This window comes from Canis lupus, chromosome 18 (genome assembly GCF_003254725.2).
Source record: "Canis lupus dingo isolate Sandy chromosome 18, ASM325472v2, whole genome shotgun sequence".
Taxonomy (NCBI): domain Eukaryota; kingdom Metazoa; phylum Chordata; class Mammalia; order Carnivora; family Canidae; genus Canis; species Canis lupus.
Genome location: NC_064260.1, coordinates 42,634,911 through 42,659,366, shown reverse-complemented (window position 1 = coordinate 42,659,366; position 24,456 = coordinate 42,634,911). Strand labels below are relative to the sequence as shown.

Sequence of the window (24,456 nt, the reverse complement as noted above, 5' to 3'; positions counted from 1 at the left end):
AGTAGTTTAGCGCCTGCCTTAGGCCCAGGGCGTGATCCTAGAGTCCGAGCATCGAACACATCGGGCTCCCTGCATGGAGCCTGCTTTTCCCTCTGCCTCTCTGTGTCTCTCATGAATAAATAAAATCTTAAAAAAAAAAACAAAAAAACAGTTCTTGTTTTTAAAGCAAGTGTATAACTTTTCTTTCTCAGAAAAGAAAATCTGATTTCCAGTAAGACATAGCATAAATTGCCCTACAACAATCAGAGACACCCTCAAGGTGTTTATGCTCTGCGTGCTATGCTCAAGGGTTTATTTGGACTCTAGGACACACTGGGTTAAGCTTAATAAAACGTGAGAAACACTTAGCTCGAGTTGCAATGACATGAAAGCTGACCCCTAAGTGATTCTGCAATTCACATGTTGAAAATGTTCAGAGAAAAGTCACTCACAGTTCCAATGAGTTTGAACACCTGATCTCCATGTACATTGTACACAGTGACGATGGTGTTGAGGGCAGCATTGCGCACAGCGTTGTCACGGTCTCCTATGTGAATCGCTATCTCTTTTAAGGCTTTCCCTGGGGTTGGTTGGCAAACATTCATGCCATAGGACTCAACCAGACACCCCAGTTCTTCCAGGCACTCTGATGGGGGAGAAAGGTTAAATTAATGAGACCCAACACACATTCGGCTTAGAGACTTATCTTTACTAGATAAATTTGCCTTAGATACATGAAGGACTAAAATCTTATTCTGTCTCTACTTAGAATTTTTCCTTGTTTACTGCTTTCTGATAAAACACATAATAAAATAATAGTGTTACAGCAAGTGCTCCTGGAAGAAAGGGATGCCTGTGAGTCAGATGGCCCCTGTGCACTTGATTTTGTCACCAGGGTGGTACTGAGTGGTGCCTGTATCACCTGATACTCTGGCTCCACCAGTGTGCAACTCATCACTCTCACAGTCCAAATCGGAAGATTGGAATCAACTAGATGGACACTGAAGAAATGTCCTTGTTCATCTACAAACTATTTCTTTTAGAGGTCACTGCTGTACAGACTCATGCCTCAATTTAAATTGTTGCTTCACCTGCTCTTTGCTTAGAGTTTTTGGATTTGGTTCCTTCCATGATGAAGGGGAACATCTTGCTGGCTGGGTAGACAAGGCACATCCGGTTCAGGATGGCACGGACATCTTTACGAATGACATCCTTTGGTTCTCCAACCTAGTTGACAAGGAGAACAATGAATGAGGCATTTCCTGAGGGGCAAAGGGTCCTCCCATGTGTCACTACATCTTGGAAGAACAGGGGCACATGAATGAACAGTGGAATAAATGAAAAAGGGAGAGGGAATCAAGGGTGGGAACTGAGGTCAGCTGGGAACTTGGGCAGTCTTTCAGAGTGAGAACAATGTATTACCTTGAGGATGAGATAGGGGATGAAGGAAGATGCTTCATTCTCAGTAAGATGATACTCCTCCTCACTTAGCAGGGTGAAGAGTAATTTTAAATATTCTAGGGCTTTCATCAGGACGCTGGTATTGGTGTCAAAAAATCGCAGGGTAAGCCACTTTAAGATAAGATCCAGGCAACCAATAACACCCTCTTTTTCACTCTCCAAGTGCTTAAAACAAAAGACAAATAAAATTGTATAAAAATTTAAGTTCCATTAGGTAAGGACCTTATAGATTTTACTAGAGTCCAAGAAGAAAACTAGATTCTTATGATTCTATTTAAGACCTAAAGTTTTGATTAAATAAATAATACACTCATGTAAAAAAAAAAAAAATCTAAAAATTTGAGAGTCATTTATTCTATCAAATAATTAAAAAGCCCCCAAAACAGAGAACATGGTGTATTCTAGTTTCTTCTCAAGTCATGTTAACTTCTGGTTATTTCACAAGGCTCAGTATTCTCATGGATCTGATATACATGTGTATTTATCTACAGCAAACCTACATCAACCATGACAGCAAGGGCTTTATTATGATGCTGAAAGTCTGAGTGAAACATCTCATCTTGTAACCACTTAGCCACACAGCTAGACATCTGAGTCTTTAGTTGCTCAATGTATTCATCCCGTGGAGTAGTAAAATTCCACTTCAGCACCTAAAAAACAGTCAAAAGGGATTATAAGATGTTCAACTGAAATGAGGTAGAGAACATTATTTAAAGCATCTGCAGAAATCAATTTAATAGAATATTTTAAAATTTGACAAGATTAATTTGTTATTAAATATGAATGCAAAATGTATTATCAAGCAGTCATACTTCTGGAAGCTTAACTCAACATCTTCTAGGAATAGAATATTCAGCAATTCTCACTAGAAAAAAAATCAATGCTCTATTAATGTACAGCATGGTGGATGTTATTAGCACAATTTTAATAAAGGAAAAATTTGAAATATCAAAATTAAAAATATACATCCATTCTAGTAGGAGTTTAATAAAGATATATTCACATATGTGCACAAGTACCCACATTCAAAGATGCTTACGGCAGAATAGTTTATAATAGTGAAAGACTAGAAGCAACCTAAATGTTTATATTGTGGGTTGGGGACAAAGAAAGGTACATACATATGACGTACCAAAGAATGAATGGATATATGCATAAGTTAATGTAATGACCTTTAAAATATTACAATCAGGGGATCCCTGGGTGGCGCAGCGGTTTAGCGCCTGCCTTTGGCCCAGGGCGCGATCCTGGAGACCCGGGATCGAATCCCACGTCAGGCTCCCGGTGCATGGAGCCTGCTTCTCCCTCTGCCTGTGTCTCTGCCTCTCCTTCTGCTTGTGTCTCTGCCTCTCTCTCTCTCTGTGTGACTATCATAAATAAATAAAAATTTAAAAAAAAAAAAAAAAGATATTACAATCATTAAAAGAAAAAAGTAAAATACAGAACAAAGAGTATAGAGCATGTTCCCCGTGTGTAAAAAGCAGGCTATATATTTATACATATATGATCATATAGTATGAAATACTCATACTTCTGAATACACAAACACACTGGTAATATCTTCTCTGTGGAGGGAGACTAGAGGAAGACTTGCTTCTCATACTACATACACTCTGGACTTTTCATACTGCTTGACTTTTTTTTTTTTTTTAAGATTTTATTTATTTATTCATGACAGACATAGAGAGAGAGGCAGAGACACAGGCAGAAGGAGAAGCAGGCTCCATGCAGGGAGCCCGATGTGGGACTCGACCCCAGGTCTCCAAGGATCACACCCTAGGCTGAAGGCGGTACTAAACCGCTGGGCCACCGGGACTGCCCCTGCTTGACTTTTTTAAAAACAATGTACATATTTTGACAAAACATCTAACTGCCTAGTAACACCAAAACAACATAAAAAGAGAAATGATTGAAGCAGAAAGATAAGTCACCAAATCTGTCTTTTGAGGTGTCAGGTACATGAAGGATTAAACAAGCAGCCTACTACAGATGTGTAATTCATAAAAATCAAGGAGCATTTTCCATTCTTTGATTATAAAAATTAAAACAATTAATGTTTCTTTCCATTTGGAGGAAGAATAGGTAATAATAACTCCATTCTATGATCCTTGGAGCTAATGCTCCCAAAGCTGTCCTAGAGAAGAAACAAGCTATAATTTATAAGCAAAAGGTTCAGTTCATTATTAGGTATTTCATAATGAAATGAATTTCATACAGTAAAGTTATTTTTGATTAGAAAAACAAAAAAGCAAAAAAACTCTTGAAAAAGTTCTTGTCCCTTCCTTACCTTTAATCCTTTTTCATCCTTCATTCTTTGCTCTTTTCCATTTGGAACAACAATGAATATAGGACCAGATTTGTCTTCATCCTCCTTTAAGCTGGTTTTGCTAGGTACTTTCTTCCCTTGTGCACTCTACAGCCAAAGTTCAGGGAACACTGGTTAGCTAGGCTACTAGTCTTTGGGAACATGATGTTATTACCCAGTAAGTGGTCATTCTATAAACCATGTACTCTCTATATGATATTCTCCATGAAAGAAACAGATGAGCAACAGAATCTTACATATACTATGTTTCTGTATAGGTTTTCCAGAAATGTTTCTCTCTTTTTTTTAAGTAGTCTCTATGCCCAACATGGACTCCAACATGGGACTTGAACTGATAACCAAGAAATCACAACCTGAGCCAAAATCAAGAGTTGGATGTCCAACTGAATGAACCATTCAGGTGCTCTCAGAATTTCTTTTTTTAAAAAGATATTCTTTATTCACGAGAGACACAGTCGGGGGGGCGGGGGCAGAGACGCAGGCAGAGGGAGAAGCAGGCTCCCTGCAAGGAATCCGATGTGGGACTTGATCCTGGAATCATGCCCTGAGCCAAAGGCAGACAGACGCTCAACCAGTGAGCCACCCAGGAGTCCCTCAAAAATGTTTTTAGTACATTCTCAAGTAACTGTGGGTTACCAAGGCATGTAATGTAGTTGGAAAAACTCTAAAAAAAAGTCTATGACCCAGACCAATGACAGATGATAAAGATTTCATCCATCCATTCACGCAAGACACACAGAGAGAGAGAGAGAGAGAGAGAGAGAGAGAGGGGCAGAGACACAGGCAGAGGGAGAAGCAGGCTCCATGCAGGAAGCCCGACATGGGACTCGATCCGGGACTCCAGGACCACGCCCTGGACTGAAGGCGGCGCTAAACCACTGAGCCACCCAGGCTGCCCGGGTCATAGACTCTTTATTGGACAGCTCTTTTCTAATTTTTTTTTTAAATTTTTATTTATTTATGATAGTCACAGAGAGAGAGAGAAAGAGGCAGAGAGACAGGCAGAGGGAGAAGCAGGCTCCATGCACTGGGAGCCCGATGTGGGACTCGATCCCGGGTGTCCAGGATCGCGCCCTGGGCCAAAGGCAGGTGCCAAACCGCTGCGCCACCCAGGGATCCCTGGATAGCTCTTTTCTTTCTTGAGATCTTTGATACCATTTACAGCTTTCCACATTAATGACATTTTAAATGGCATTTACACATCTTAGTCAAGAAAGCTTTTCTGTTTCTCTTCATATAAAATGTATCTCTGTCACATCAATATAACTGGATATTCTCTGAACCTGTTTCTAGAGAAACTTGCTAGGAACATTTTAAATCATTATTAAAGTGGTTTTGAAAAATAACCTAAGATTCTGAATCTTTGTATCAGATAGAAGAAAATAGGGAGCATTCAGAATATGTTTTTTTTTTTTTAAAGATTTTATTTATTTATTCATGAGAGACAGAGAGAGAGAGAGAGAGAGAGAAGCAGAGGGAGAGGCAGAGGCTCTGTGTAAGGATCCCAATGTGGGATTCAATCCTGGGACTCCAAGATCATGCCCTGGGCGGAAGGCAGGCGCTAAACCACTGAGCCACCCAGGGATCCCCAGAATATGTCTTTAAAATAATATTTGATTTTCAAAACTGGCACCATTATTAATTATTAATGTAAATGTAGCAAAAGTCCATTATTTCTAGTAGGCCAGAATTTCTTTCTAGTTCAAACACTGAAGTCATTCAGTTAAAACAAGTATGAGATCATTTATGTGAAACTGCTTCATAAACTGTAAAAGACTGGGGGAAAAAAGTATAGCATTAAGAACAGAGTCAAAAATACTTCAAAGCACTTGTGATCAAAATACTAAAATAAGCACTTGTTAAATTTGGGATGAGGACAGTGGGGAGGACAGGAAAAGAACAGCTTCACTGGACAGTTTAGAAGATAATTACCTATTTAAATTAACTCACTGAGTTAAAGGACCATGCATAGGGAAGGAAACAAATAACTGCAATATTCAAAGGAATGGCCAGAGTGCTCATTCTATATAAACATATAATAATAAATGTACTGGGGGCACCTGGGTGGCTCAGTTGGTTCAGTGTGAACTCTCAGTTTTGGGTCAGGTCATAACCTAATGGGTCATGAGATGGAGCTCAGAGTCAGGCTCTGCGCTCAGCAGGGAGTCTGCTTGAGGCTTCTCTCCCTTTGTCCCTCCCCGGGCTTGGGCTTGCTCATACTCTCTAATAAATAAATAAATCTTAAAGAAAAATAAATAAATAAGAGTAGTAATGATCATAATTTGATCTTTTCTAATAGAATGACTCAGTGTACAAAACACACTTAAAAGCAATTCTATATCTAACTATGCAGAGTTAACATACCTTTACTTTAGAGGAAACTCCTAGAGCTTTGGCCTTTTTCGGATCAGGCTTGGGTTCTACAGTGCTGGAAACAGAATCTTCAACAGGTGCTTTGAGAAAAAAAAAGGCATCTACTATAAATATAAACTCTAATATCACTTTATTCTGAGTAGGTTAAATATATAATGATGAAAAAGCCTACAGTTTTAAATGTGTCAGTTTAGAAAGTATTTTCTTTTTTTTTTTTTGAAAGTATTTTCAATTAGATTTTTTTCCTCATCTTTTTTTCTGCCTCAATTACCTTTTTTTTTTATTTTAAAGATTTTATTTATTTATTTATTCATGAGAGAGAGAGAGAGAGAGAGGCAGAGACACAGGCAGAGGAAGAAGCAGGCTCCATGCAGGGAGCCCGATGTGGGACTCGATCCCGGGTCTCCAAGGATCACTCCCTGGGCTGAAGGCAGGCGCTAAACCGCTGAGCCACTCGGGAGTCCCATGCCTCAATTACTTTTTAAGCATAACCCTAAGAAATTAACTTAATAAATTTCCATCTACTTTGCCAACAGTTAAGTTGAAGTTTTAAAACTATTTTCTAAATAACAGTTAAAAAACCCTCTTTCCTAGATGGATACTTCCTTAAGGATAGGGTCTGTCATTGCTGATAGTATTTATTTACCATATAGCAAGATTCCAACAAATGTTGTAATTGAATACATACTTTGATACCAACAGTTGTACACTGTAAAATTTCTAACCCTATAGTATCAATAGTTTCTACACCACCAAATGAATAACATTTCATTTAAGCAGGAAGTCTAGAGAAGTGGTTACAGATTAGAGTTTTATTTATACATGATGGAATTTTAACATTAGAATGAAGAAATCAAGAATTTTCTCTAAGAGATTAGTAAATACTAGAATGAATCAGCAAACGGGCAATTCAGTGGAAGAACTCATTTGGGAATGAGGAAGAGGAATTACATGCTGGTTCAGGCACTGATTGGTTGTCCTTGTGCCAATCACTTAATCTTTTGGGTTTACTCATCTCTTAATAAAGGGGATTAAACTAGATGGTCTCAATTCACCCTCTAACATTTAATAGCAGAAAATGTATGGAAACCTTAAAAATAGTACAGAACACTCATTTTCTGGAGTATTTCATTTTTTTTTTTAATTTTTTTTTTTTATTTATTTATGATAGTCACAGAGAGAGAGAGAGAGAGAGAGAGAGAGGCAGAGACACAGGCAGAGGGAGAAGCAGGCTCCATGCACCGGGAGCCTGACGTGGGATTCGATCCCGGGTCTCCAGGATCGCGCCCTGGGCCAAAGGCAGGCGCCAAACCACTGCGCCACCCAGGGATCCCTCTGGAGTATTTCAATGTGCTATTCCAAAACCCCTTTTTGGACTTTGAAACCAAATTAATAATATTCATACCTTTAGCAACAATTTCTAGCATAAACTTAACAAAATGTTTGTGGTAGAAGGATAAGGAGGGAAGGTGGGAGGGCAGGAAAGAGGACCTAGGATCTAAGCTGTTAGGAAATACAGTAAGAAATGAAGGCTCAATTTCTTTTTAGATTGCCCTATGCTACTTCCTTCCCCCTTAACCCTCTCAAAATAGTTACCTGAAGATGGCTGGAATTTGGCTGGAGCTGACCCTCCCATTGGTTTGGAACTTGCTTTAGCAGATGCAGCAGGCTTGGCTGGCATGTTAGCTTTGGCTTTCTCTAGCATGGCCAATACTTGATCTTTAGAAGTTGGCTAGGGAGGCAACATAACAGGAGAAGTGAGAGGCCACATACATGATACTCATACTATGCTTACTAACAGAGCTGCTGTCAAACACATCATTGAACTCCTAGTTTTGAAATACCTATGAAGTAAGGGAGGTGGCACACAGTGCAAGAGAAGTAACACATTATGAAGTCATACTAAATTAGCTACCATTCTAGAAGGTTGTAATTTTTGCCCCTGCAGAGTCAGGTTCTTTGAGTTCTGCGTACTGTTCGATATTGTAGATTTGCTCTCATTGGGATTTCAAGTGCAACTCCTAGGAGGTAATATGATCTCTTGCCTATATAAACTCATGTTCAATATTTTTCTAATGGCTTTTAACAGCAGCAAACCACAAGAAGTAATACCTTTAGTTTCCCGGTAGCCTTGGCCATTTTCTCATATCCCAGATGCATCATGAAAAACGGCAAGGCATCTTGGGCCTTCTTCCGCACATCTCCATTGCGATCCTCCAGGCATGAATAGAGATGGGGAACACAAAGGATAAGGTCTGTGGGGGTGGAACGAAGAGTTGGTAGTTTCTCAGCCAGCCAGCCCAGAAGCTGCCAAAAGAAATAAAGACCAGTTATACACTTCAAGTGGAAAATTATTACTTACATCTTATGCTTTATGACTGCATCAGTACCAAACACTGAATTAGTTCTTACGCTACAACTTTCCATTATAAAATCAGTAATTTTCATTGTTCAAGAACTACGCTGTATTTAAATAATATACACAAAGATGACAATCTTCTTTAAGATAAGGACATGGTGGGCAGCCTGGGTGGCTCAGCAATTTAGCACCACCTTCAGCCCAGGGTGTGACCCTGGAGACCCAGGATCCAGTCCCCATCAGGCTCCCTGCTAAGAGCCTGCTTCTCCCTCTGCCTGTGTCTCTGCCTCTTTTTCTCTGAGTCTCTCATGAATAAATAAAATCTTTTTTTAAAAAAAAGAAAGATAAGGACATGGTTCTTTGGACCATACTTAAGCATTAAACTCTAAAGTTCTGGGGCACCTGAGTGGCTCAGCGGTTAAGTGTCTCTGCCTTTGGCTCAGGTCGTGATCCTGGGGTTCTGGGATCGAGTCCCACACTGGGCTCCCTGTAGGGAGCCTGTTTCTCTCTCTGCCTATGTCGCTGTCTCTGTCTCTCGTGAATAAATAAATAAAATCTTAAAAAAAAAAAAACTCTAAAGCTTTACTTTTTTTTTTTTTTAACTCTAAAAGCTTTAATAGTTCTTAATGTATTTTAAAGATGAACAACTTTTCACTTATCTTTTTAAAAAAATTCTAAGAATTTACCTAGCCAGAGAAAATGCAGAACACTTATCTGATCAGGGGAGGACAAGTTCTACCAGGACTTGTTTTCAGCCTTATATCAACAGTTTTTCTCTATTCCTTCAAAATAATTCATATCTCTATTTTTTAGTTGAAGTTTGTATTGATAATTGTAGTCATATGGAGTTATATAAGAAATAACACAGATCCCATGCACTCAGTTTCCTCCAACAGTAGCACTTTATAAAATTATACATAGGGACACCTGGGTGGCTCAGTGGTTGAGAGTCTGCCTTTGGCTCAGGGTGTGATCCAGGCGTCCTGGGATTGAGTTCTCCACAGGGAGCCTGCTTTTCTCTTTGCCTGTGTCTATGTCTCTGCCTCTCTCTCTCATGAATAAATAAATAAAATCTTAAAAAAAAAAATTATACTGTAGTATCACAACCAGGATATTGACAGATACAATCCACTGATCTTGTTCATAATGCCCAGCTTTGCTGTTGTCATTTTTGTCTGTGTGTATACTTACTTAGTGCTAGGATTTTAAGGATTTTATCACATATATTTTACTACATCTGACATCACAGTCAGAATTTTAAGCAGTTCCATTGTAAGGATCCCTCATGTTGCCTCCTTTATAACCACAAGCATCTCACTTCTCCCATTCCAATCCCTGGTAACTACTGATCTGTTCTCCCTTTCTAAAATTTGTAATTTCAAATATATTCAACAAATGGAATCATATGGTATGTAACTGGAGCTCAGTTTCACCACTCAACATAATCCCTTGGAGATTAATCTCAATTGTTGCACATATCTGATTCGTATATTGCTAAATAGTATTACTGTATGGACATAAAACAGTTGGTTTAACCTTGCACCTGTTGAAGGATATCTGGGCTGTTTCTAGTTTTTTTTGTATCATGAATGAAGCTATGATTATCTGTGAATAAATGTTTATGCAGACTCAGATTTTCATTTTTATGGAATAAAAAGATCACAATTGCTGGGTCATATAGTAACTATACATTCGGTTTTGGGGTTTTTAAAAAAGACTTGAGAGAGAGACAGCGTTTGTGTGAGGGATGGGGCAGAGGGAGAGGGAGAGTCAGAATCTCAGGCAGATTCCCCACTGGGCCTGGAGCCCAACGTGGAGCTCAAACTCATGACCCTGAGATCATGACCTGTGCTGAGATCAAGAGTTGGACCCTTACTGACTGAGCCACTCAGGTGCCCCTTATATGTTAAGTTTTTGTTCTTTTTTTTAAAAGAGACTTTATTTATTTATGAGAGACACAGAGAGGCAGAGGGAGCCTGATGTAAGACTCAATCCCAGGACCCCGGGATCACGACCTGAGCCAAAGGCAGACACTCGACCACTGAACTACCCAGGCATCCCACATATAAGAAACTGCCAAACCCTTTCTCAGAGTGGCTATACCATTTTACATTTCCTCCAGCAGAGTGTTCAAATTTCTTTGCATCCTTGCCAGCATCTGGTGTTATCACATTTCAGTAATTCTGATAGTTGTATTGATATGTCAATATAGTTTTAACTTACATTTCCTCATGGCTAATAATACTGAACAACTTTCATGGGCTTATATGCAAATATCCTCTTCAGAGAAACATCTATTCATGTATTTTGACCATTTTCTTGTCTTTTCTTTTTTTTTTTTTTTTTTTTAGTAGACTCTATGCCCAATGTAGGACTCAAACTCATGACACTGAGATCAAGAGTCGTATGCTTCACCAACTGAACCAGTCAGGTGCCCCATCTTTTGGCCATTTTCTAATTTTTTTTTTTTTTTTTTACTGTTATGCGAATTCTTTACATATTTTAAATAATGGTTATCAGGTATTGAGTTTGCAAATATTTTCTCCAGCAGCGTACCTGCCTTTTCATCATCTTCACATGGTTGCAGAGTGTAAAAGTTCATAATTTTTATGAGGTACACCTTTATCAATTCTTTTTATTGATAGGACTGTGGTTTTGGTGTCAAATCTAAGAATTCCTTGCCTGAAGAATTTCTATATCCTGAAGTTTTTCATTGATGTTATCTTTAAAAGTTCTAAAGACTTGGGGTGCCTGTGTGGCTCAGTTGGTTAAGCATCCGATTCTTGATTTCAGCTCAGGTCTTCATCTCAGGGTCAGAAGTTCAAACCCCATGCTGGACTCCATGCTAGGTGTGGAGCTTACTTAAATAAATAAATTAAAGTTTTATAGATTTATGTTCTACATTTCAGTCCATGATCCAGTCTGAGTTAATATTTCTACAGGATGGAAGGTTTAGATTGAGGTTCAGTGTTTTCTCTACAAGTGTCAAAGGCTCTAGAGTCATTTGTTGAAAAGGCTAGCTCCTACACTAAATTACTTTGGTAACTTTGTCAAAAACTAGTTGATCACATTTGGTGGGTCTATTTCTGGGTTTTCTCTTCAGTTCTACTGACCTGGATCTGTCCTCTGTCTCCCAACCTCTAGGTCAGTTTCTTGATTATGTTAGCAATATGTAAGCCTTAATATATGGTAGAGTGATTATTTCCATGCTTTTCTTCTTTGTCAAGATTGTTTTACCTAGAATATAGATCTTAGAATAAACTTCTATTTGTCTATAAAAAAAAAAAAAAACTTGCTGCAATTTTGATGGAAATTACATTAAACCTATAGGTCAATTTGGGGAGAATGGACATCTCTACATTGAGCCTTCCTATCTATGATCATGGCGTATCTCTCTATCTATTTAGGTCTTCCTTGAATTCTTTCATCAGCATTCTGTAACTTCCAGTATACACATTCTGTATTTGCTTTGTTAAGTGTACATCTAAGGATTTCATTTTCTTTGGAGTAATTGTACATGGTATTATTTTTTTATTTCAATTTCCATATGTTCACTATATTATAAAGAGATGTGACTGATTTTTGGGTGTTAATTTTGTATCCTACAATGTTACTGAACTCGTTTATTAGTTTACTTGTAGATTCCTTAGCATTTTCTGTGTAGATAGCCATGTTATCTGCCATTAAGGATAGTTTTACTTTTTTTCCAATCTTTCGTTTCTTTTTCTTGCCTCATTGCAGTGACTAGAACTTCCCATACTATGCTAATTAATAATGGTGAAAATGGACATTGTTTACAATCTTATGAGGAAAGCATTCAGTCTTTCACCACTCTTTAGATAAGAATGATATTATCTATAGAGGTTTTCTGTAGGTGGTCTTCATCAAGCTGAGGTAATTCTTTTCTCTTCTATTACTAATATGCTCAGAGTTTTTGTCTTGAACAGATGTTGGATTTTCTCAAATCCTTTTTTGTGCGTCAACTGATACAATTATACGACACAATTATACTTTTTCTTCTTTAGCCTGCTGGTATGATGAATTATACTGATGGATTTTTGAATGCTGAATTTATTTTTATGTTCTGATTAAAACCTTTTATTTTACCATTTCAGAGTTCAAGAAAAGAGAAAATTTCACAAAAAGTCTAGTCCTTTAAAAAATTTTATTGTTAAGGGGCACCTGGGTGGCTCAGTTGGTTGAGCGTCTGACTCTTGACTTTGGCTTAGGTCATGATCTGAGGGTTCTGGGATGGAGCCCCAAGTTGGGCTCCCCACTCAGCTGGGAATCTGCTTGAGGATTCTCTCCCCCCCCCCCCCCCGCCTCTTCCCCCACTTAAGTGTGTGCATGCTCTTTCTTTCAAATAAATCTTTAAGAAAATTTATTGTTAAAAAAAAGTATATGAAGAAAGGGAAAAAAAGAGGTACATGAGCATAAAAGTTTCGGGAATTTGGTTTCATTTTATTAACTGTTTCGTAATGAAACTCATTCTATCCATATAAGTATATTTATTAGGTAGGTCATACCTCTAAGAAGGTAAAATTCATGAGTAAAGCACATCATAATTGTAGTACTTACCTCTTGCCTCAAGAAAGGATTTTCCTTTTTGAGCTCTTCAGAAAGATCTTCGCCCTCTAGCCATTCCTTCATGCCTGTCTGTTCTGCCCAAGCATTCACAGTTGCTAGTGCAGCAGCCCGAACATTGTTCTAAATGGAAAGAAGTAGTAAATATAATATCAGTTACGGTTTGAAGGTAGGGAGTGAAAAAGTTTGTTGCTTTGGCAACATGAACAATGGAGGTTTCTCTAAGGTCCACATGAATATACTTGGAATCAACTTCTCTGACACAGAATTGAGTTCTACAGTTGTACTGAAAATCCAAAAGGAGAAACAAAATTCCAATTGTAAGATCCCATACTCCATTAAACGAGGCAAAAACAGTGACCTGGGCATAACATATCATGTAAAGGGAATAAATTCAGAGGTTTTGTTTTCTGAAGTTATGTCCATAGTTCTCTACTAAAGAATGTAACTCTACAGGGAAGAGAACTCATAATAGTTAGACTGAAATTACTAACAATTTACAGGGTAGAAAACTCATAATAGACTGAAATTACTAAATTTGCCTGAACACTTAAAATTTTCATATTTATGTGTTCATAGAATGAGGTCTTACTGACAGGAAAATATTAAAACACTCCAACTCCTTACATTAAATGAATTGCACAAAATAAAGACACATTCAAATATTCAATCTAGGGCTAAATATAAGAGGCTTACAACTTTTGAGAAGACCAATTCTAGAACTGTGAAACTAAAGTGACAGAAGATTTTGCTCCAGCAGTTCAGGAGAACAAGGAAGAAAATAAATACATGACCTCAAAATTCATAAATGTATTCACTCTTCATAACAGTACTTATAACAATGATGTCATAATCATAATAGCCAACATTTCTCAAGTCCATACTATATGAGATAGTAACAGGTACCTGATGTACAGATCGTTATTTAGCTCTGAAGAATGAAATTTCACAGATAAAGGAACTGAACCTCAAAGAAGATAAATAACTTATCTAAGAGTCGTAAAGCTAGTGACATAATTGCTCACTTTATGAAGGTGAGCCTGGGAGGTAAAGATGTTTATTACTATTTTCCTCCTAATGTTCTTTTGCCTACAAAGTTTATAGATTGTTTATGTATACTCTTACACGCAGATGTAAGAACTGCTCTTAGCCCAAGAATGTGACTGGCCTATTCCAGAAGGGAGCTGTGGTCAGCAGTCAGGTTTACCTTGCTGTCTCCAAGAACTGTGATGATAGGGATGCCTAAGTTCTTCACATGCTGCTTGATGTTTGGGCCCATGGCTACTGCCAGTTGCTGGAGGATATTCAATGTCTGTTGCACCTGAGTGGGAAAAGAGCCAACACTTGATGTTGAAACCAAGAGCAAACTGTATTTAAAGTTCTCTAAGTCAGCTGGTAAGCAGTCAATGCAGTAGAAAGTTTCAGGCCTACTTAAAAGACAGGATAGTCAGTTTGTTATGATGCCATTCTAATTAGCTTATGAGTAATTTACAGGCAGTGGCCTCTCCTTTTATCATTAGTTCTAACACTGGAGTATTAGGATTTTAGACCAGAAAGGATAGTGCTTTATAATTTTAAAGGTAAAACCTAGCTTAAGAAAATCCTGTCATAAAAACCCAAATCAAAAAATTAGAAATTAAGCATGTTTACACAAATAACAAGCTAGTTTTATATAAGGATATTTAATATTAGAGTCCTATAAAAAGCAAGTCTGAGATTCATGAGAATTTGATTAATAAACCTGCCATCTACCAACCTATCTTGAGGCACACTTAAGAAATTAAAGGAGATTATTTTTAGTTCAAAGTAAAGTGACCATTCATTTCTTTTGTAGGTGAAGATTATTAAAAAGGAACTTCCTACAGGGAAGAGGGAAGGAAAGAAAAGAATAGGCATATGTTTTACGTACCAATATTTTATTTGAATCATTGAGTCGACCTTTCAAGGCAGTTGGCAGTTCACCTATATTCGGCTGGATAAATTTTGCTTCATTGATAATACCCGCAACTTCATCAAGGCCTTCTTTCCTAATCTTCCAATTCTTGTCACTAATCTTAGACACCAACTCTGAAGTGATTTTATCACTGAAAAAGCAGAAGACAGAATCCTTAATTCCAGACTCTTAAAGAAATGATGTCAAAGAAGTATTCTTGACTGAGAAAAAGAAGATTAACACTAAGAATTCACTACAAACCGCCCCCTCCTTCTCCCCCATTACATAAATCCAATAAACCATTTGCAACAAACCTACCTGATTTCTGTCCTCGGCAAAAGATCTACAACATCAGTGCCCACCTCATCTGGTTCATCTCCATCTTCTCCTTCATCTGTACCACTAATGCTGTGTTTGGAAATTCCTCTGGTTGGAGCAGGTGGGCTCTGCCCCTGCATCTACACACAAACAAATCAGTGAGGCTAATGAACTTGATGAACGGTACAAGAGCAAACAAGTTAGAGAATGGGCCTATGTTAAACTTTCCTATTCCTTCATACCACTTAAAATTTACGCAGTTTAAGAAAGGGGGGAGGGGAGAACCTTAAGCAGGCTCTATACCCAGCACAGAACCTGACACAGAACTCGATCTCACAACCCTAAGATTATGACTTTAGCTGAAATTAAGAGTCAGATGGTTAACCAAGCAACCCAAAGAGTCCTCCCCAACATATATTTTAATTCCTACACAGATCCCAAATTTGAGATTATATGGCAAAAGTTTTTGTTTTTTTGCAAAAGGTTTTTTTATACAAACCTACTAGAATCTGACTTTCCAATCATGAAGCTGTCTTTGACTTGGATGCCCAAGAAGTATAGAGCAAGTCTGCCCAAACTCAGCAACTTTGGTTAGAAAGTTTATTCCAGGAAGACCAAGTTTCTGTTTTTATTTAAAGCAATTTTAAATGTTGATATACTTTCTGAATAGGCAATATATTCAAATGTTTGATATTCCAAAGGTACAAAAGACATAAAGAGAAAAATTTCCCCTCCTTTACCACAGCTATCTAGTTGTCCTCCTCATAAACAAAGCCATCAATTTCTTATGAATTCTTCCCAGGGATACTTTATGCATATAAAAGCAAATACATATATAGTCTTAATTCCAAAGGGTTAAAAGCTTAAACTCAACTAACATGAGCATTCTCAAGTCTACTAATGGACTGTATCATTTTTGGAATCTTTACCTTCTCAAATTCTGCATCTATTTGGGATAGGAGGGCAGGCTTCTCATCCTCAAAGAACATTCGCAAAGAGGGACCAACATACAGATACATCACACCAAGCAGGGTGATGGCTGAAGTCCTCACAGCCTGGCAGACAAAACAAAAAGAACTTTCCAAATGAAAACAGAACCACAAAGATGGCTGCAATGTTCCTACATATGTGGTATGTACTCACTGGGTTTGTTGCAGCAAGAGCTGTCTTCACATTGCTAATGAAAGCTTTCACATTCAATCTAAAAGAAATAACATTTAAAATTAGAAACAAAAAAATGAAATCCTCAAAGTACTCAAGAGTTTTATAAAACCAGACTCTAGGACTGGTTCCCTTTGGCTCTGTCCTCAACTCTCACCTATTCTCTCTCCCCATTCATTTACAGGGAACATTATATACTGTCTACATGCTCATTACTCCTAAATCCCAGTGTTAACCTATCCTCTGAATTCTAGATTCATACACACACACACACACACACACACACACACACACACACACAGCCTTTGTAATACTTCCATTCGAATGTATAGTAGATGTCCCACATCTGTCAGGTCCAAAATTCTTGACTCTTGACTCAAATGCTGCTCTTCCCACAATCTTCCCTACCTCAGTAAAGAGCCACATCATTCCATCAGTCACTAAGGCCATCCTTCACTCTTCTCTCTCCTATACCCAGTAACCTGTTCAGATCTTTCAAATATATTCTGAGTCCTAATACTTCATCTCTACAAACTATGTCCAAGCCACTATATTTTGACAGGATTATTCCAATAGCTTACTAACTAGTCTCTTTGATCCATACTATCTGTTCTCTCCGACTACAGTCCAAATGATCCTATTACTTTTCTGCTTAAAATCATCTAATGGGGGATGCCTGGGTAGCTCAGTGGTTGACCGGCTGCCTTCGGCCCAGGGCATGATCCTGGAGTTCCGGGATCAAGTTCCACATCCAGCTCCCTGCATGCAGCCTGCTTCTCCCTCTGCCTATGTCTCTGCCTCTCTCTCTCTCTCTCTCTGTTGCTCATGAATAAATAAAAATATTTTTAAAAAATCATCTAATGGTTTCCAACTTATTCAAAACCTGAGGCCCAATGTGACCTGGCCCCATTCTTTCTCATATATTATCTCTTCCTACTCCCGACCCACCCCCCCAACTCATTCCCCTCTATTACCTACTGAAGAACAATCACTCCTTGCTATTTTCATTTTTTTAAATTTTTACGATTTTTTAGTTGAGAGAGTGTGTGCATGTGTGTGAGTGGAGGGAGGGGCAGAAAGGGAGAGAGAGAGATAATCTTTTTTTTTTTTTTTTTTAAAGATTTTATTTATTTATTCATGAGAGAGAGAAAGAGAGAGAGAGAGAGAGAGAGAGAGGTAGAGACAGGCAGAGGAAGAAGCAGGCTCCATGCAGGGAACCCAATGCAGGACTCGATCCGGGACTCCAGGACCACGCTCTGAGCTGAAGGCAGGCGCTAAACCACTAAGCCACCCAGGGATCCCCGGAGAGAGAGAATCTTAATCAGACTCCCCAGTGAACCCAGAGCCCGATATAGGGCTTGATCTCAAAACCCTGAGATCATGAGCTGAGACCAAGAGTCAGACACTTAACTGACTGAACCATTCAGGCACCCCCAAATAATTGTGTCTTTGCTTGAATGTCATTTGAGAACCTCTAGGGTAGTATTTCTTTATTTGGTAGAATGTAAAAAACTATTTTGTTGGTTTTTTTTTTTTTTTTTTTTAAGATTTTATTTATTTATTTGAGAAAGACAGAGAGAGTGCGGACACAAGCAAAGTCAGGGGCAGAGGAATAAGTAGACTCTTTGATAAGAGAGAAGCCCAATGTGAGGCTCAATTCCAGGACCCCGAAATCATGACCTGAGCTGAAGTCACACACTTAACTGTTTGAGCCACCCAAGAGCCCCTAGAAAACTACTCTGTAAGACATTAAGAGGTATATAGTAAAAAACAAGCATGGCACAGAGAAAGGTAACATGGTATAGCAGTTACGGTATTCTTTCTTAGAATCTGAATGCCTAGATTCAAATCTTGGCTTTGCCACTTCAGAACTGTGACTTGGACAGATGACTCAAGCTTCCTGTGCCCCAGTTTCCACATGTTTAAAATGGGAATGACAATACCTCACATAGTTTTTATAAGAATTAAATGAAATGAATTATTATTTAGAAAGTGCCTGGCAAAAAAGAAAAAAAAAAAAGGAAAAGGAAAAGGAAAGAAAAAGAAAAAGAAAAAGAAAAAAAGAAAAAAAAAGAAAAAAAGAAAAAAAGAAAAAAGAAAAAAAGAAAAAAGAAAAAAGAAAAAAGAAAAAAAAGAAAAAGAAAAAGAAAAAGAAAAAGAAAAAGAAAAAGAAAGTGCCTGGCATAGGGGCGCCTGGGTGGCTCAGTCAGTTAAGCATCTGCCTTTGGCTCAGGGCATGATCCCAGGGTCCTGGGACTGAGCCTAAAGTCAGGCTCCTTGCTTAGCGGGGAGCCTGCTTCTCCCTCTCCTCCCTGTTCCCACTCTCTTGCTATCTCTGTGTCTCTCTCAAATACATAAAATCTTAAAAAAAAAAAAAAAAGTGCCTGGCATAAAGTAAGCTCTGTAAAATTTTGTTAAATAAACAAATGTGTTCAATATGCAAACAAGTTTGGGAAACAGTGGGTTAATAAATAAAGTTAGGTAAGCTTCTCTGTTGTTTAGGTAAACTTCTTTAATTCACCAACATGCATGACAGATCTCTAAACGAATGTGATGATATGTAGTAATTTCCAAATGTGTTTGACTAAAAATCCTTGGAACTGGCTTTTCTAAGGGATAGTTATTAACACTTATGGAAAGATAACTTAGAGAGCTCTAATGTTAGTGGACATAAAAATGCAGGAGCATGAACCAACATCAACTTTTGAGGAACAAAGGTAGTTTTGTTTTATATAGATATTAGATGACCCAGCTCTGGCTTCTCATAAATGGCAGAGATAGCTACAGCAAACAGAATAACAAGTCAGAGGTAGGCACAATATTTAATTATTCTGTACCTCATTTCTTTCTGACTTACCCAGAAAAACCAAATTCTTTTATTGCATTTGATAGCCAATTCAGAGTTTCCGATTGATTCTTGGGATTCTTCTGTGAGAAAGCCATTGACATAACCTGAAGCGAAGAAGGAAGAAAACACAAATAAGCATGTATTCCCTCTTATATATCTCACAGAAATATAGTATGGCATAAAGGTAGAAGTGGTTTTTCCAATGCTGATAGAATTGCCTTAGGAATGAAATATTTAACTAACACAAGAAAATGAGGTATGTGACAGTAGTATTAAAAGCATTCTGGACTTTACAACTCTTCATTAGTGATCACTCTGAATTATAATGTCTTAAGAGAAAAATCACTCTCATCTTTTAATAGAATATTCTTGGCCAAGATAAATTCTTATCAGGCAACTGTATACTATTAGAGGTAAAGATAAAAATGCACAATATAAAAATGTTTTGACTTGAGAAGAAAAGAACTACAGTTTAATCAGTAACCTTAAATTAAAATTCAGGAAAAAGCCAGAAAAAGTTGGGAAAAGAAAGCTCTGTCACTAACCTGTTCAGCTGTCCATGGCAACATGCAAGCTTCTGCTATTGCTGTCATAGCTTCTTTTGCATTGTTCCCACATTTCACATCTCCAATCTTGTCCACAAGGCCATCCAAGACAATCTGAGCTGAAGTTTTGGAAAAATTCCCCTTCTGGGCAATCAGAGCAACTATGTGAAGCTTCATCTGCATCACCTGAACAAGGATAAGCATCATAAATTTATGAGTAAGCCAAAAACACTGATTTACTTATTTTTATGGCAGCCTAAAGATGTAACACAGGGATACCTGAGAACATGACCAAACTAAAAATTACAAGTTTATTTATTTATTTATTTTTAAAGTAAGCTCTACATTCAACATGGGGTGCAAACTCATGACCCTGAGATCCAGAGCTCCATGCTCTACCGGCTGAGCCAGCCAGATGCCTTTAAAAATGACAATTTTTTTTTTTAAGATTTTATTTATTCATGAGAGACAGAGAGAGGGAGAGGCAGAGGCACAGGCAGAGGGAGAAGCAGGCTCCATGCAGGGAGCCTGACATGGGACTCGATCCTGGGTCTCCAGGATCATGCCCTGGGCTGAAGGCGACGCTAAACCACTGAGCCACACGGGCTGCCCAAAAATGACAATTTTGAACAAAGATGCAAAATAATTTTTATCCTTGCTATGAATTAAAATAGCTAATTGACAGCAAGAGAGAAAAAACCAAACTCAATGTTTTAAAATATTAACAGGCAAAGTTAGTACATGAAAAGTTTATGAACTGATAAAATTAGTTTCTCTATTCTCCTCTTAGGGTTATTTGCATATAGTACTGAATACACATCCTGAAATACATAATAAATGACCAAACTAACCGCATAACTCAGAGTTCCTACTAGTCTTGCTTACAAAAAACTACAATCCTCATGCAGATGTGTGTGCATGTGCGCGCGCACGCACACACACACACACACACACATACACAGAACTTGAGAGATTTCAAGAACTTGTAGATTTTTAAGTGGAAGAATGAAGAAGATGTGAAAATAATTTAAAGACATTAATGTGATGATGGCAGATGTATGACTCTTGGGACCCCTTTGCTCATCAATATTTCCCTCTGTCTTGTTTGAATATTTAAATAACAGGAATTTAAAAAACAAATAAGGGGCAGCCCCGGTGGCGCAGCGGTTTAGCTCTGCCTGCAGCTCAGGGCGTGATCCTGGAGACCCTGGGTAGAGTCCCACGTCAGGCTCTCTGCATGGAGCCTGCTTCTCCCTCTGCCTGTGTCTCTGCCTCTCTCTCTGTGTGTGTCTCTATGAATAAATAAAATAAAAAATATTAAAAAAAAAACAAATAAATAAATAACAGGAATTGGTGAGGATGTACAGAAATTAGAATTCTCTTGCACCACTGGTGCAAATGTAAAATGGTGAAGCCACATTGGAAAACAGTTTGGCAGTTCTTCAAAAAGTTAAACACAGTTACCATATGACCCAGTAATTCTAATTCTAGGTATATATCGACGAGAATTAAAAATGTGCTCACATAGGGGCACCTGGGTGGCTCAGTCAGTGAGGCGTCTAACTCTTGATCTTGACTCAGGTCATAATCTCAGGGTCATGAGATGGAGCCCTGCATTGAGCTCCATACTCAGTGGGGCATCTACTCGGGATTCTCTCTCTCTCTCTCTCACCCTCCCCTTCTGCCTCTGCCTCTGCCCCTCCCCCTACTAAAAGATAAATAAATCTTTTAAAAAAATGTGCTCACAAAAAAACTTGTACGTGAACGTTCAGAGACAGTCACAAAGTGGAAACGCCACCAATGCCCTTCAACTTATAAATGGTTAAAGAAAATGTTCTACATCCATGTAATGGAATACTATTTAGTGATAAAAAAGAATGTAGAGTTATAAGTGCTACCATCTGGGTGAACCCTGAAAATATTATGCTAAGTAAAAGACATTTCATTATACGAATTGTCCAGGAGAAGTAATCCATAGAGACAGAAAGTAGAGTTCATAGTTGCCAGGGACAGGGGGAATCTGGGGAGGAAGAGTGACTGCTGATGGGTATGGGGTTTCTTTCTGGAGTGATGAAAATATTCTAAAATTATAGAGTGGTAGGAGTTGCAGAACTCTGAATATACTAAGAACTGCTGCATTGTACACTTCAAAATGGTGAGTTTTACACTCTCAATAAAGTTGTTATAAAGAAAAATACACATATAAAATTATCCTCTGTTATGGATCTAACACATAGGAGGGTATTAGCTCAAATCAGGTATGCTTTTTCACTTAAGAAGCTGCATAAAGAGGGGTTTTAAAAGTGGTGTGTAGGGGAGGAGGGCAGCACGAAAACCTCTTGGCAGAGGAAGACTTTCTGGAGCTGGATGGTATGGCTGAAGTGCTGGAACAGTGCTAAGGGAACACAGTGTGCAAGGAAGCCAATGATCCTAAAGAGAGAACAAGAAGTGGCAGAAGAGAAGCAAAAAAGGGACTAGCAGGATGCCCAAAATAAACCTGATATATTTCAAACTTTTGTTTCCCACAAGGTCTATGAATATCTAGAGAAGGAAACTTTTCTTTCCTGTATCACTTTTTTTAAATAAATATTTTATTTATTTATTCATGAGAGAGACAGAGAGAGAGGGAGGGACATAGGCAGAGGGAGAAGCAGGCTCCCCGTGGGGGAGCCCACTGTATCTTTCTTATACCTCCCTTTATACCTACTTTTTAGGCTAAATAATGGCACTGTTAAATTTTATCTCTATTATCAGTTAATACTTTCAACTATGTGGTAATTTTTCACTGGCAATCTAAAGACCTTTTATCTTTTATACAAACAAGTAAGAAACTTGTCTCCCTGTCCATCCCTTTCTTGACATGTGAAGATTAAGGGGCTTCTAGCCCTAACTAATGAGAAGAAAAATGCATATACATAAATTATACAATATATAGATATATACTTCCATATAAACTATCAATTACACAAAGGTATGGTTATGTGTTGAATCAAAATGTACACACTCCATTGTTTACATTTAAAGTTAGATGACACGTTGGTTGAGTGATTTTTTTTAAAAAGGCTAGAAATCATTAGCAAACTACATCTTTCTCAATTTATAGAGTATGATGGAAATTACTTTAATGAAAGATATTAAAATCTCCAATTAAAAATTACCTGAAAATTGGTTTCCTTCCACCCAGGTTTCTTGGCTAGCATCCTCACTAATGCCTGGCATGGCATTTCAGTTCGATCCATTAGTTCAACAGCCTTGAAGTAAAACAAAAGAATGATATTTAAGGGGTTAATGGTTACCTAGGGAAAGGGTAGATACCAAAGTCAAGTAGGTGACTTAAAAGAGGAAGGTTACAGACGGAGCTCAAATAGATTTGTTTCTTGATTTGGATATTTGATGTACAGTTATATTAATACCATTGAAATTCCGCCCCCCCCCCCCCCACCCCATTTCAGGATTTAACGAAGAATTTGGTCCAAGGAATATAACAGTAAAAGTTTTCCTTTGCCTAATGTATGGCAGAAACTGCTTATACATATTTTGACTTATCTGATTTTCCTAAAAACACATCACAAAGTAGGATAGGTTAGAAGTGGTTAAGTACTAAACTTCAAAGATGCACAACTCAGGTCTAAACCTGATGCATGGCACAGGCAGGACTGAAAGCCAGGTCTTCTGCCTCAAGTCCCAGTGCCCTTGTGGTTTCTACACACCTTCCTCATGAGAATCAGAGTAAATGTCAAAAAGGAACTTTCATGCTCCTTTTCAACAAGGATTTCTGAAAGGTGCTTCTCATACCAAGTAACAATGTCTGTTCTCCTTCTCATCATGACAACAAAGAGAGAAATAGAAATGGATGAGGGGTGGTTTAACTGGAGTGATCTGTTTGCCCATGAAAAGTTTAATGAACAAATACTGTGATATTAAAATTCATCTAAATCTTATAATTCAAAATAAACCTACTTTTGTTGAATATTAAGTTATGAGCTTACACAAGCCATAGATAGAAAGCAGATATTGAAAGATTAACACTACAGAGCTAAAACCGCACCCCCTCCCCCCCACTCATCTTTAGTTAACAACCTAAAACATGTTCACTGGATACAAAACACAGTAAGTAGGGCAAGCACTTTGTCAATTTCATCGCTTCTATATAATGCAATGTTCTTTTGCATTCAACTCATCTATGTGCACCTACCTTTTGGAACTCTTCCATACAGGCCAGCCTTTCCTTCCAGTTACTGCTGTCTAGAAGTTGTATACAGGTAGCAGGAAGGACAGCTGAAGCTTTTTCTTCACATACTTCTATCTGTAAAATACAAAAACATTAAAATTAAGAATTGCTTGTGGCGGGGAATGCCTGGGTGGTACAGTTAGTTGAAGTGTCCAACTCTCAGTTTTGGCTCAGGCTGTGATCTCAGGGTCATGAAATTGAGCCTTATGTCTGGCTCGCACTCAGTGCAGAGTCTGCTTAAGATTCTCTCTGGGACACCTGGGTGGCTCAGTGGTTGAGCGTCATGCTCAGGGCTTGATCTCGGGTCTGGGGTTTGAGTCCCACTTCAGGTTCCTGCA

General features: G+C 38.2%; 1 protein-coding gene and 1 non-coding gene across 7 annotated transcripts in view; both read right to left on the bottom strand.

The window, feature by feature from the left end:
* The window catches only part of CKAP5 (cytoskeleton associated protein 5), a 107,179-nt gene that overhangs the window by 21,608 nt on the left and 61,115 nt on the right, over nucleotides 1-24,456 (bottom strand). For all 6 annotated transcript variants that reach the window (XM_025452046.3, XM_025452047.3, XM_035701105.2 and 3 more), the window contains exons 15-32: nucleotides 24,083-24,193; nucleotides 23,046-23,138; nucleotides 19,888-20,073; nucleotides 19,352-19,446; nucleotides 16,477-16,534; nucleotides 16,263-16,388; nucleotides 15,334-15,473; nucleotides 14,992-15,166; nucleotides 14,290-14,403; nucleotides 13,077-13,205; nucleotides 8,252-8,446; nucleotides 7,736-7,871; nucleotides 6,131-6,219; nucleotides 3,728-3,853; nucleotides 1,941-2,090; nucleotides 1,402-1,605; nucleotides 1,071-1,206; nucleotides 432-625 (exon numbers count right to left, since the gene is read on the bottom strand). In XM_025452046.3, the coding sequence (XP_025307831.1) occupies nucleotides 432-625; nucleotides 1,071-1,206; nucleotides 1,402-1,605; nucleotides 1,941-2,090; nucleotides 3,728-3,853; nucleotides 6,131-6,219; nucleotides 7,736-7,871; nucleotides 8,252-8,446; nucleotides 13,077-13,205; nucleotides 14,290-14,403; nucleotides 14,992-15,166; nucleotides 15,334-15,473; nucleotides 16,263-16,388; nucleotides 16,477-16,534; nucleotides 19,352-19,446; nucleotides 19,888-20,073; nucleotides 23,046-23,138; nucleotides 24,083-24,193 (2,457 nt within the window). The remainder of the gene's footprint in view (nucleotides 1-431; nucleotides 626-1,070; nucleotides 1,207-1,401; nucleotides 1,606-1,940; nucleotides 2,091-3,727; nucleotides 3,854-6,130; nucleotides 6,220-7,735; nucleotides 7,872-8,251; nucleotides 8,447-13,076; nucleotides 13,206-14,289; nucleotides 14,404-14,991; nucleotides 15,167-15,333; nucleotides 15,474-16,262; nucleotides 16,389-16,476; nucleotides 16,535-19,351; nucleotides 19,447-19,887; nucleotides 20,074-23,045; nucleotides 23,139-24,082; nucleotides 24,194-24,456) is intronic.
* LOC112663765 (small nucleolar RNA SNORD67) lies at nucleotides 834-944 on the bottom strand. The gene has a single exon (XR_003139360.1). It is a non-coding gene; the product is annotated as a small nucleolar RNA SNORD67 (small nucleolar RNA).